Below are 12,504 nucleotides of genomic sequence, written 5' to 3' on the forward strand. Positions count from 1 at the left end.
ATCATGCGAAATGCTGGCCTGGATGTATCACAAGTGGGAATTAAGATTGCTGGGGAAAAGATCAACAACCTCAGATATGCAGACAATACCACTCTAATTGCAGAAAGTGAAGAGGACCTAAAGAGCCTCTTGCTCAGGGTAAAAGAGGAGAGCGCAAAAGTGGGCTTGAAGCTCAACATCACAGAAAATAAGATCATGGCATCCGGCCCCATCACTCCTTGGCAAATAGAAGGGGAAGTCGTGGAAGTAGTGACAGACTTCACGTTCCTGGGATCCCAGATCACCGCAGACTGTGACAGCAGCCATGAAATTAAAAGACACCTGCTCCTAGGGAGGAAAGCGATGGGGAACCTAAACAGCATGATAAAAAGTAGAGACATCACCCTGCCAACAAAAGTCCACATGGTCAAAGCAATGGTATTCCCAGTAGTAATGTATGGCTGCCAGAGTTGGACTATAAGGAAGGCCGAGCGCCGAAGAATAGATTCTTTTGAACTATGGTGCTGGAGAAGACTCTTGAGAGTCCCTTGGACTGCAAGAAGATCAAATCAGTCAATCCTAAAAGAAATCAACCCTGACTGTTCCCTGGAAGGCCAGATACTTTGGCCACCAAATGAGAAGGGAGCACTCACTGGAGAAGACCCTGATGCTGGGAAAGATTGAAGGTCAAAGAAGACGGGGACGGCAAAGGATGAGATGGTTAGACAGTGTCATAGATGCAATGAACATGAAATTGAGCAAACTTCAGAGGACGGCGGGAGACAGGAAGGCTTGGTGTCGCGGAGAGTCAGACTCGGCTGTGAGACTGAACAACAACAGAATAGCTCATTGTAAACATGTTCAGTAATTGAGGCCCTTGTTAGAAACATAATATAGACTGCTTGGTGTTTGGATCTTCTAATCAATGCATTATTAACCAGCTTTGCCAAAGGAAGGCAGCAGTCAGTTGCCAAGGCATGTATTTCTCCTGTGATAATGTTGGAGGGTGTGAAATATACAGGTTCATTCAAGATCCTGGTAACAACTGGTATTTTAACACCTGATGTTTGTGTCTCAGTATACGTATTTGGGACATGCACATTGCTTATGAGTTTGAAAGTGGAAGGAAAATTGCTGTTCACATTATAGCAACTAAATACATCTTTGTGATATCAAGTTATCAATTTATCCAGCTGCTGTTGATATGGCTGGAAGATGTGTTGAAAAGTCTGGTGTCCTTTTTTGATTCTGTTTGACTTTAACCAATATTTAACCACACAATATCCTGTGTGACAGCATGGAGTGGAGAGTTTTGGTAATTCCACTGGGAATTGCAGGCACCATCTATCTTTAAACACAAATAAAGACATCAAAGTTTGTGGAAAATGTCATGAACTTGGTTTCTGCATGGCTACAAAGATCAAAAAAGAAACAAGGTGGGATTCTGGAAGGTAATTGTTTAAACAACATCTTTTGTAATTAAAAGTCTTCTTTTTAAATAGTTGAATGATTTACAGTATTTTCTAACATGATGAATTACCTTCTTTGTATATGAAACTCATCTTTCCCCCCACTGCTGCAGAACAATGAAGAGTACATGAAGGCATGTCAAGATTTCTAATGCTTTTGCTGATATATATGCAGACCTAATTAAACAAGTAGTTTTCATATTATATTAAAAGGAAAGTCTGAGCTCCTACAAGACTGTATCAGGTTACATCCAAAAAACAAAATGAGTAATAATTGGAAGGAAAGCTTTTTTTGTCCTTTATCATGGCCAGCTTTGCATGGAACGCTCCCTTGATTTCTCAAATTTTCTTGAAGAGATATCGAGTCCTTCCGATTCCATTGTTTTCCTCTATTACTTTGCATTGTTCATTTAGGAAAGTTTCCTTATCTTTCCTTGCTGTTCTCTGGAAATCTGCATTCAGCTGGATAAATCTTTCCTTTTCACCTTTGCCTTTCACTTTCCTCCTTTCCTCTGCTATTTGTAAAACCTCATCAGACAGCCGCTTCGCTTTCTTGAATTTCTTTTTCTTTGGGATGGTGCTGATTGCTGCCTCCTGTACAATGTCACGAACCTGCGTCCATAGTTCTTCAGGCACTCTATCAAATCCCTTAAACCTGTTCTTCACCTCCACTGTATATTCATCAAACCTGAATGGCCTAGTCATTCCCCCAACTTTCTTCAATTTAAGCCTGAATTTTGCAATGAGTAGCTCATGATCTGAGCCATAGTCAGCTCCAGGTCTTGTTTTTATTGATTGTATAGAGCTTCTCCATCTTTGACTGCAAACTATATAATCAGTCTGATTTCGGTGTTGCCCATCCATGTGCAGAGTCACCTCTTAGGTTGCTGGAAGAGGGTGTTTGCTGTGACCAACATGTTCTCTTGTCAAAACTCCGTTAGCCTTTGCCTGGCTTCATTTTGTTCTCCAAGGCCAAATATGTCTGTTATTCGGTTACCTTTTGAATTCCTACTTTAGCATTCCAGTCCCCTATGATGATAAGGGCATCTTCTTTTGATGTTAGTTCTAGGAGATGTTGTAGGTCTTCATAGGTGTTGTAGGTCTTCATTGAACTCCCCTTTTAGCAGTCACAATAATCTAAAATGGATGCAGATTCTGTGGCCGATGTCCAGAGGGTTCCTTGGTAGATAAACGTACAGTATGTTCCTTCCTGTTTTTGAAAGCTGTTAAGTGGTTTCAAGAGGTAAAAATGGTCAAGATTTTCACTCCATTCCATCATCTTGATGATCAGCCATTTGTCAGAGATTTGTTTTAGCATAATGAGCTAAGTATACAACTCCTATTAATATTCAGTGAGATGTAGAAGTCTTTCTTATATTTTGTCCTTGATTCCCATTTCTTTTAATAAACACTTTTCACTTGATTGAATCACAGCAACAGCATAATGCCAGGAGAACCGTCATTTCATGTGATACTCTATTACTCTGAAAAGTGATGATTTAGCCTTTTCCTTCCACTTTGCATGATTTGCTGCTCAAGTGTGTTGGACTGAATATAACACTAACTCTTGGTGTGTTGCTTTTATTTCTAGAAACCTCAGATTTCACAGGGATGAACCTTGAGAAGGAGAAATATATTCTAAATGACAGGGGTAAATAACACTTGTAAAATATTGTTTGCTAATTCACTATTGGATAACAAGGACAAGAAAAATGTAATGTCACAATTATTTTAATAGATTTAATTTTTAAGTGCTTGCTGTTGATATGGACATTGATATTAAGATACAGATGGCTGCGGTCACACGTAACAGAAGCCACACAAGTGAGACGGAAAACAGCCGGAGTTTCCGGGTGCGATCTCACCAGCACATCTGGGAAACGTAGCACTCCCGTGGCTCAACCGAGGCTTCCAGCCGAAACTGCGTGGCAAAAAACTAGTACCTTGGAGGTACTAGTTTCCGGAAACTGCGGGGCAAGGGCGGGCGTCTGATCGCGTTTCCGGTGGCATCCGGCGCCCGCCCATGTGCCCTTGCAAATAAGGTGGGTTTTTTTGTCCAAGTCTCTGTGGATGCGCATGCGCACCCAACGGAGCATGCGCATTTGTCATGTACATAAAAAACAGTTTGCCGCGGCACGCGCTTCTTCGTTGTGCGCTGGCTTGTCCTGTGATCGGCACCTCTCCCTTGCCATGGAACCTCCACGGTACCTCCACAGGACCTCCACAGGAGGTCTGATCACGTAACTGCGCAGTAGTTTGCCCCAGGGCAAACAGCCACGCTTCTCCTCTGCAGTTTCCTGCCCGTGTGACCGGGGCCAGATGTTAACCTATGAAAATAACCTAGGAGGTTTTATTTCTCTCACTCTCCTTTGGGCTCTTGTGCCTTCTTTAAATCTAGAAGGCAGGGAGAGACCCAGTCAGGCATCTGTCACTAATGCACATCGCTAATGTAGTTACCATTCCTTGAATGCCGCATATATGTCTTCTCTCTTTTATTCTATGTGCCTTTTAGGTACGTAGAATGCATGAAGGGGGGAGGTGATCTGAGTCATGCCCTCTGGTCCTGCCACCAATATCTGAAGACATGCTTTTCTTAGAGCCTGTGCACATCCATCTGACACTGTAGTGGTTCCTATACACATGATCTATTAACCTGTGAAATGGAGGGCACTGGATATACTTGTTTATAAACCTTCACATGTTTGGTATAAAGGCTTTGAATTTATGGAAGAGTAGAGCAGGCCCAGTGGCGGCAATACCAGTTGTATGCTTCATGCATACAATTGTGCCGAGGTGAATTTATGGAAAGAGCTAATAGCTCTGAGGCTAGAAGGAAGAAAAAAGCCCTGTACTCTATCTCTTGTACCAGGACTATTTTATGAATGGTGTGCACAGGTTCATTTGGACTTTCTTCAGCCAACAGGAAGAACTTGTGCAGGGCCACATCATCACCCAAGTGACCCTTGAGGTGGCACAGTCAGGACACTTATGCTTAGCAGGCCAGCCAAAGAGAAGACAATGAGCTTAGTCTTTGCCCATTGTTGCATCCCAGATCTGCACCCTGTAGCACGTCTATGGTTCAGCTTGCTCCCAACCATTTGGCAGGATGGGAGGAGCTGACAGGTATGACCTAGCCTTGTCACTGTCTCCCAGACCTGTACCTCCAACTGTTGGGTCTGAGCCAAGCCCCTGTGGAATTACATCAATTTCTTCTTTCTTTGAGGGTTTGGCTTGCTTCTGGCCAGTGGGGGCATAGGTAGAGGTGGCAGAGGTCCCTTGCTTGTGGCCCTGGAGCTGGCTCTAGTTTCCTGATTATATAGAATCCCTGTGTAATCACATGGCAGTACTATAGGAGGCATTACTTAATTGGCTGACTGGAGATAATTTTACTTACCAGATATTTTCAAGGAAGTGACTGAAGACAAGCCAGATTTATTTTATAGCATTAAAGAAGTAAAAATCTAAATGAATTTTCCCTTTTCAAAAGTTGTTCTTCTTAATGAGTTTAAAAAGCGAGTAAGTTACATGGAATAAATGCACATTCTGTCTTATGACAGTAATAATTGTTATGCAAAACAATGGCTATTGAAAATAGTAATTATATTTTATAGTACATTAAGCACCGAATAAGCATAATTATTCTGATTACACTGGAATCAATGTAGTCGTGCACTGTAACAAATTATCACTGATAAGTCAATTTGAATCCACTACTCTGCTCTTTTAATAAGTAAGTGATTTTTGTTCCTCTCTAGGTCCTACATTCTTCCTTGCTTGTTTCAGTGTTGCAGCAGGATTAGCATTCATCATGTACTACTATAACCCAGGTAATAGAGCTGGGTGGGGGGTTGAGCATATTGGTTCAAAATCCTGTGTATTTTGGAAAGTTCAGGTACATGGATCAAAAAGGAACTTCTCAAAGAAGGGACACTGTGGGACCTTAAAACAATCATCCATTAAATAAGGTCACATTGCAATATGCCAAGCAAACTGGCCAGGGGATGTTGGTTGTCAGAGCCAGGCTGCGGTCACAAGTATCCACACTAGGTTCTAATGTAGGGTCCTTGAACTCTCTGGCAGAGACTTCCTCTACCTGTGTCTCAGATTGTGTAAAAGGGCATGGGAGCAAACATCCCACCCTCTGGTGCCATATTGATTGCCTGGCATGCTTTACTGTCTTCGAGGAGGAATTTAATTACAGTAGCTATTCTGCAAGTAAGCTAAGTGGTTTACCACTGCTGTGCTAATTTTCTACATGTGAATTTCCAAAACTAAAATAAGTTATGCATTTTGCCAGGACTGACAGGCTCCTCATGACCATCTAAAGGCTGGAAGTGTAAACTGAGCAAGGAAAAGCTGTCTGTGCCACCAACGTTACTAAAGTGAAACCCATTAGAAAACCTTCAGAAGTCGCAGTGTTTCCAGTAATTTGTCTTGTGATGGCTCTAGCTTAATCAATTTAATAAGATATTTGAGAGCTAGAAAAAATTAATATGCTATATTTAAGGATTTCCACCAGTTTCTCTGTTTCACGTGATAGTGTGTCAAACAAAGGTCAGAGTTCTGAGTAGTATATGAGAGACAAGCTGGAGTGATCCTGACTGAAACAGCTAGTGTCATGCTGAAGGAAAGATGTATATAATTTGTTCTCTCCCTTGGTTTATCTAATATCTGTTTATCTATAGGAACTTTCAGGGTGTTGTTCTATATAATTTCTTCCCTCGCACTCCAACATATTTCATGATATATATTGATGGTTTAGTATGGGGTGTTTCCAGTTTGTTGCCATAAGCTACATTTGTTTAGGCCGCGTTCAGACCTGCAGTTCGATCCACTGTTGTGCCACCTCTAATTGATCCAGGTTACTTTGTAACTGAGAATCATGATCAGACTCACCCCTTTTAGCAGTCTTCAAAGTGCTTTTACCCCACCCTTGAGCAATCAGACCAGCAGCCAGCGAGTGAGGCTGTCAGCAATTTTTTGTTTGTCCTTTGAACATTCCACAAGGGCTGATAAGCCTGCTGGGTTATGGAGTTCATGGGGCCATCAGCCATTTTTTTTTAAAAAAATTGTCCTCTGAGCATGTGCACAAGCGCTGATGAGCATGCTGGGATATGTAGTTCACTGCTGTCCTCCTCTCTAAACTTTTCAATTAACCCCTTCCCCAAAGCACAGGAAAAAGCTGAAGTACAATGGTGTCTTCCTTTGACAATTTTTATAAAGAAACGAGGTTTTGAGCAGCCCCTGTGGGAGAGAGAGAGAGAGAGAAAGCGAGGTGCAAATATGCAGTTATTTGCACATCGCTAACTAGTAAAAAAATGGTGGCTGGAAAACAAGAGACCAGTCAGACCTGCCTTATGGCTTGTGTGTGCAACAGAGTGATCAGACTACAGGAAATCCATTTTGGAACCAGCTCAGCCCCAAAGGACCAGACTTTCACAGGTTATCAAAGAAACATGCAGTAAATGGGGGGGGGGACAGGACTCAGACGACTGGGGCACAACAGACAGATGTTGCTCTCTGATCATGCATTTTAAATTCATAAAGGAACAGCAACAGATCAAACTGCACATCTGATCACAGCCTTAGAGAGAAGCTTAAAGCATCTTATTTGTCTTCATTAAAATACAGCTTAACTGAGATCCTAGTGTATCCTCAGTTTGTATTTTCTTTTACTGAGGCATTGTGAGTCAACACTTATTGCCATTCTTTTGTTGCACGTTGTTAGATACTATGCATCATTGTAATTAGAAGTATTACTTTCTGTGTCCCAAGACCTAGTGATAATTTTGGTATATTCATCTTTGTGCTTGGTAATATTAGAAATGACTACCAAACAAAAGAGAACAAAGCAGGAGAGAGGACCAAGAAAACCTTGTATTGCCAGTATAAAAATAAACACACAAGAGTTTAGATAAATATAGCACATGAAGATAATTGCCAAATAATGAGACAGTACCTTCAGTTTTCTCAACCTTTGCTTTCCGAGTCAGAACTTCGAGTGATGCAACATATTGGACAGTTAACAACTACTTGCGTAAAGACACAAACAGTGCAATCTGTGCAGTCTGAGACCATTGGTTTCAATAGAATTAGACTGAAGTAATTGATAGGATTACCTTGAAATTCACTTGGTGACCATTGGAATCGTTTTCCCCTGCTGCATATTCAGAGTATGAATTTCAGTGGAAATTCAGCTGCTTCCCATAGCCAGTTACATTTCATGATGGACTATCCTTATGACAGAAAGTTTCTAGTGTGAAACCGATGAAGAGATGAAATGAGCATTTTGCTGGAGTCTTGTCTTGTGATTCTCTGCATATGTTATATTCATCTCATCAACTGTGTATTTGTTTTTGTTTTGCAATACAAGTGTCATTTCTCTTTGGTACTCCATTTTGTTCAGTTAGCATTGAGGACCTGCTCCCCTCTTTTCTTTTAATACTGGAAATGAAGCATGCATATATTCATTCCCGAGAAGGCAAAATTAGTGAGAAAGCCTAACCAAGTCAAAATATACCATGTGAAGATTGCTTTACTATACTGTTCCCTCCCTCTTTTACTATCAGAGCTCTAGAGATTAGTTATTGTCACTATCTAATTGTAGCCTTAAGGAAAATAAGCAATTGTAATATAATTCCTGGTTTTAAAAAAGACCTATTAATCTTAAACCTGCTGTACAAATCACAGCTCCTTCTATTGCTTAAGTTACAACATATTGAACAAAACAATTCTCCTTTGGCAATACTTCAGGATGTTATTTTTGTGAATTATAATTTACTGAAACAAAATGCCATTGTTGTTATTGTCTCAGTTTAGCTTCTCATTTTTATATCTTTCTTCAATTTTGTTTTATTCTAGAGTCAAAAATTCTAGGAGGAGCCAGGAGAGTGTTGGGTTTTTCACCAATCATCATAAGAAGACATGTTGCAAATATTTGTATGTTATACATGGAAGACTCAGCAAGGGAGCAATAAGGATAAACTAATTCTACAGCCCAAAGTCATCTACTCCTGCCAATGGAAAAGCTGCATCGCAAAAAGATATGCTGTGTTCTCATACCAAAGATATAACTAAGTGGCTTTAGCAGTGTGTATATACTGCTGCAAAGTGCTTTCAGAAGCTATATATGCTTTTTTACTTTGGAGAGTGGATCATTTATTTTTATATGTGCTTATTTTAAGCTATTTATCACTTGGATAAAATTGATTTTAATACAAGTCTTTTGATACGTACTCTGTTGTTGCAAAAGTCTTAAAAGTCATGTCAGGTATATTTGTATTTGGTTTTGAACAGATAGGCAGAGTGGTTCCCAAGATGGGCAGAGCACCGTCCAGACTTTGGCTAAAGATTTGGACCCTTTTGATGAGAAGACTTTGGAAGCTTATCCAAGTGATTGAGCTCCATGTGCATCTCCTTCTAAGTATCTCTGCTTGGTGGAAAACAGAAAGAGGGAATCCACTTTATATTAGTGATGGATGGAAGGAGTTGCAGAAGATTTCAGCCTTGGTGCTTAAGTTGCTGTACTTCCAACAGAATCTGCCATGGCCATTGGCATAGAGGTAGATCTTCTGCACAAATAGTAAATGCTCTTGGCTTTATACAAGAGACCTTTTAAAATTGCTAACTTAAGAATGACATTTTAAACAAAAACAAAGCCTTGTTAAGACATTTTACCTTTAATGTCAGGACTGTTTGTTCTTTCTCCTCTTTGTACAGTACAAGGGGTTACAGTGACATATAGTAACCCCGAGGGGCAAAAAAAAATCTGTCTTGCTTTTCTCAGCAACCCAACTATGCAAGATTTCTTTTCATTCCTTATACAGGATTCTTAAGGAAATTTAGCAAAGTGCAAAGGCATGGAATGTATGAGTTAAATTGGGGGGGAAAGAGGGCATTTTAAAGGCATTTGGATTTTTAAATATCTCATCATATAGTAGATGAGTTTGTGCCTTTGGCATGCATGCCTACTATACAGGCCATATACTTGCTTATAGAAGGATTTGTTCTTAGCAGAACAGTGACCAGGCCAGTGGCAGAAGTCTCCTGAAGCACAATCATGGTTTGAAACTCAGGGTTCATGTGCATGTCTGTGTGTGTTAGATGTCTGCTTGTACGCCCAAATGACAGGCTTCAAAGTTCTCTTTCCTTGGTTGGGTTTCTAAGGATTTTGTTGCTAATCAGGATTATGCTTTGGACATAATCTTTTCATGCTCTTTATACACAGTGATTTAGAATGTTACACTAGGTGCAAAACATTGTACCTAGTTTTGTTTTATGGCAGATAAACTAAAATTGGATGCACTGAATAGACTATAAAGAAAATTGTAAGAGGTCTTTCTTTTCTGTGGCAGTATCAGTGATGATTGATTTAATTTGAGATATCTGCACTGCTGTGTAATTTGAGCAGGCATTTGACTTTTGGTATACCGATAGCCTGTTTTTCAAGGACCTTGCTGAGAGAGAAAACTTGAAAGTGTCACCTAAAGGGACTGATGGAAAAGACCCCAGTCAGCAGTAATTTCATCAACCTGTCTTTTGTAGAATCACCACTAGATGGAGGGAGAGCACTGCAAGCTTTGTGCATATTGCTTGCATTAAACTGCACTAATTTTTTTCTACATAAAAGTCACACAGAGGACTAGTAAAAGAAGTTTAGGTTTATGAGCCCAGTTTTATTCCTGACTTGCCTAGTGAATCATGATTGTATGTATACTCGGTGTTCCTTAGTAGATATACCCCGTTTGTCTAACTTAACACACTAGAACAAATTTAGAGTCCACTGGCACCTTTAGGACCAACAAAGTTTTATTCAAGGTATGAGCTTTCGTGTGCATGCACACTTTATCAAATACACTGGAATGGTAGGTAAGGTTCAAACTTATAGACAGGGGCTGAACAGCAAATTAACATGTAGTCTAAATTTGTTCTACTGCTTCAGACCAACACGGTTCACCACCTGGATCTATTAACACACCAGAATCTGCTTCAGTGTGTCAAACATTGAAATGGGACTTCAGATATTGGCACAAAATACATATGAATGTAATTGTAGCAAATACCACCTGGAGTGAAACATCCTATTCATTAACACTTCAGATGCAGACGGCCCATTTTGCATCTAGTATTTGCTCCAAACCCACACTGGAACAGAAAAAGATGCGTCTCAAAACCACATTCAGATACCCTGGGCCAAAGCTGTACTGACTTCAGTCACCCCTGAATGGCCATAAAACATGAATCTCTGCTGACAGTACCATAAAACTGAGAGATCAAAGGAAGTGAAACCGGCATGCGGTGTGGAGACTGCCATAAAATCTGACAATAAAAGAAAGTGAAAGTGGCATGCAATGTAGAGGGGAATTTCTGTTCCAATGTGGGTTTGGTAAAACAGTGGAGTGAATGCTAGATGCAGAATGGGCTGTTGTCTATGAATGAACCTAAATGAAAATGGACATTAGGAGTGTCTCCCAGGCAGAGATATACCCTTCTTAGCCCATCGACTTTCATGGGCTTAGAGGGGTGTAATTTTGCTTTGGGTGACACTGTAATTTTCCTAATACTTCATGAAGATAAACTTGTTCCTCCAATGAACACTGAAACATTGTTCCTCCACTTGCTGTCTTGAACTTCCATTTGAATAAATGGGTAATTTCTAAAATAGTATATTTCATGTCAATGGGCAGGGTGGGGCACAGAGAGGTAATTGCTCTGTTGCTGCCTGGTCAGAGCCCATTAATATGAAAGGCACCCATCAACTCTAGTGTAGAAGCAACTTATATTTAATGTGTTGAATAAAATACGTTCTCTGGCTGCTTTTTCTTTTTATAATCTTTGAGTCTCAGCGAGAAGGGTGGGCTGTAAATGAAGTAAATGAATAAAGTAGGAGTTCAGTTTTTAATAGAGAGGTATAATGAAGGTTTCAACAAGGCAGTATGACCTAAGAATTCTTAGAAACCTTGGACAGCTCCAAGTTGTTTTTTCAAAATCAGAGCTGAGGACAAATAAATCAGGTTAAAAAAAATTAAGCTACTTTAGTCAGGTTGGAAACAAGTTTAAGTCTTCACATTGGATGTGTAATTGATATATTAATCTGCTCCAAAAAATTGCTTATGTTGTCCTGTTAAAAGTACCAAAGCTATTAAGATTTTTCTTCTGAGTAGGACTCAGAAGAAAGAAATAGTAGGTAGATATATTTAAGGTTTTCTCAGTACTTCTAATTGCAGTGTGGGTGAGCAGTGGAGGGTATAAGCTCTCCCCCCCTTTGAGACATTTGAAAGTTACATTATATATAAAAAACCCACGTATGTACTTGCTGAATGGCATGGTCTGTATCTGGCATTGTTCCTACTTCGAAGCTCATGGAGCATCTGCTGATTTTGTTTTAGATTAATCCATGTGATCTATTGTGACCATCAGTACTATTATATCTGAATGTTTCCTCATGTGAACATGAAATGTACCTGAGAAAGTGCAGAGAGAGAGATGGGAATTCTTTGGCCGCAGAAGGACTTGCCTGTAAAAAGAAATTGGGAGGGAGGAGTGTACTGTATGTATGAACAAACATAAATATATGCCAGTAGACACTGCAGAATTTACATTGCAAAAATACCTAGACTTTTAATGACACAGTGCTTAAAAAGAAACTGAAAAGATCTGAGAAAGTTTCTTGATTCTTTACTATTCATAAAGAAATTCTCAGGAATTATGAGGAGAGACCAGTATAGTCCTACTTCAGACCAAAAAGAATTAGCTTTGTATATAATATTTATAAATATCTCTCATTTTTGAAATATCTCTCATTTTTGAATGGTGGTTCTCTCACAAATATGCAGAGGTCATTTCGGAGGGGAACGCGGGGGAACATAGTCCCCCCCGGGTGAGGTACGGGGGGGCACATGATGAAGCCCCGCCCCCTGCTTCCGGCCGCCCCGCTTCCGGCCCTCATTCGGCCAGGAGGAGGCAGGAGAAGAGGGAGGATAAGTTGCTTCCTCCCTGCCTCTCCCCACCCCTGCCTGCCTGGGGCCAGGGAGGGCCTTCGCAGGGCTTCCTTGCA

The 12,504-nt window shown here is 40.4% G+C and overlaps 1 protein-coding gene across 3 annotated transcripts in view; it reads left to right on the forward strand.

Annotated features, from left to right (window-relative positions):
• CARD19 (caspase recruitment domain family member 19) overlaps positions 1-8,500 on the forward strand; it is a 51,276-nt gene extending 42,776 nt beyond the window's left edge. For 2 of the 3 annotated variants that reach the window (XM_015421195.1, XM_015421196.1), the window contains exons 4-6: positions 3,040-3,099; positions 5,204-5,275; positions 8,310-8,500. In XM_015421195.1, the coding sequence (XP_015276681.1) occupies positions 3,040-3,099; positions 5,204-5,275; positions 8,310-8,425 (248 nt within the window). In that variant the 3' untranslated portion in view covers positions 8,426-8,500. The remainder of the gene's footprint in view (positions 1-3,039; positions 3,100-5,203; positions 5,276-8,309) is intronic. The other variant, XM_015421197.1, reaches the window with a different exon arrangement.
• The last annotated feature ends 4,004 nt before the right edge of the window (positions 8,501-12,504 follow it).

This window comes from Gekko japonicus, unplaced genomic scaffold (assembly GCF_001447785.1).
Source record: "Gekko japonicus isolate JY-2015 unplaced genomic scaffold, Gekko_japonicus_V1.1 scaffold149, whole genome shotgun sequence".
Lineage (NCBI taxonomy): Eukaryota > Metazoa > Chordata > Lepidosauria > Squamata > Gekkonidae > Gekko > Gekko japonicus.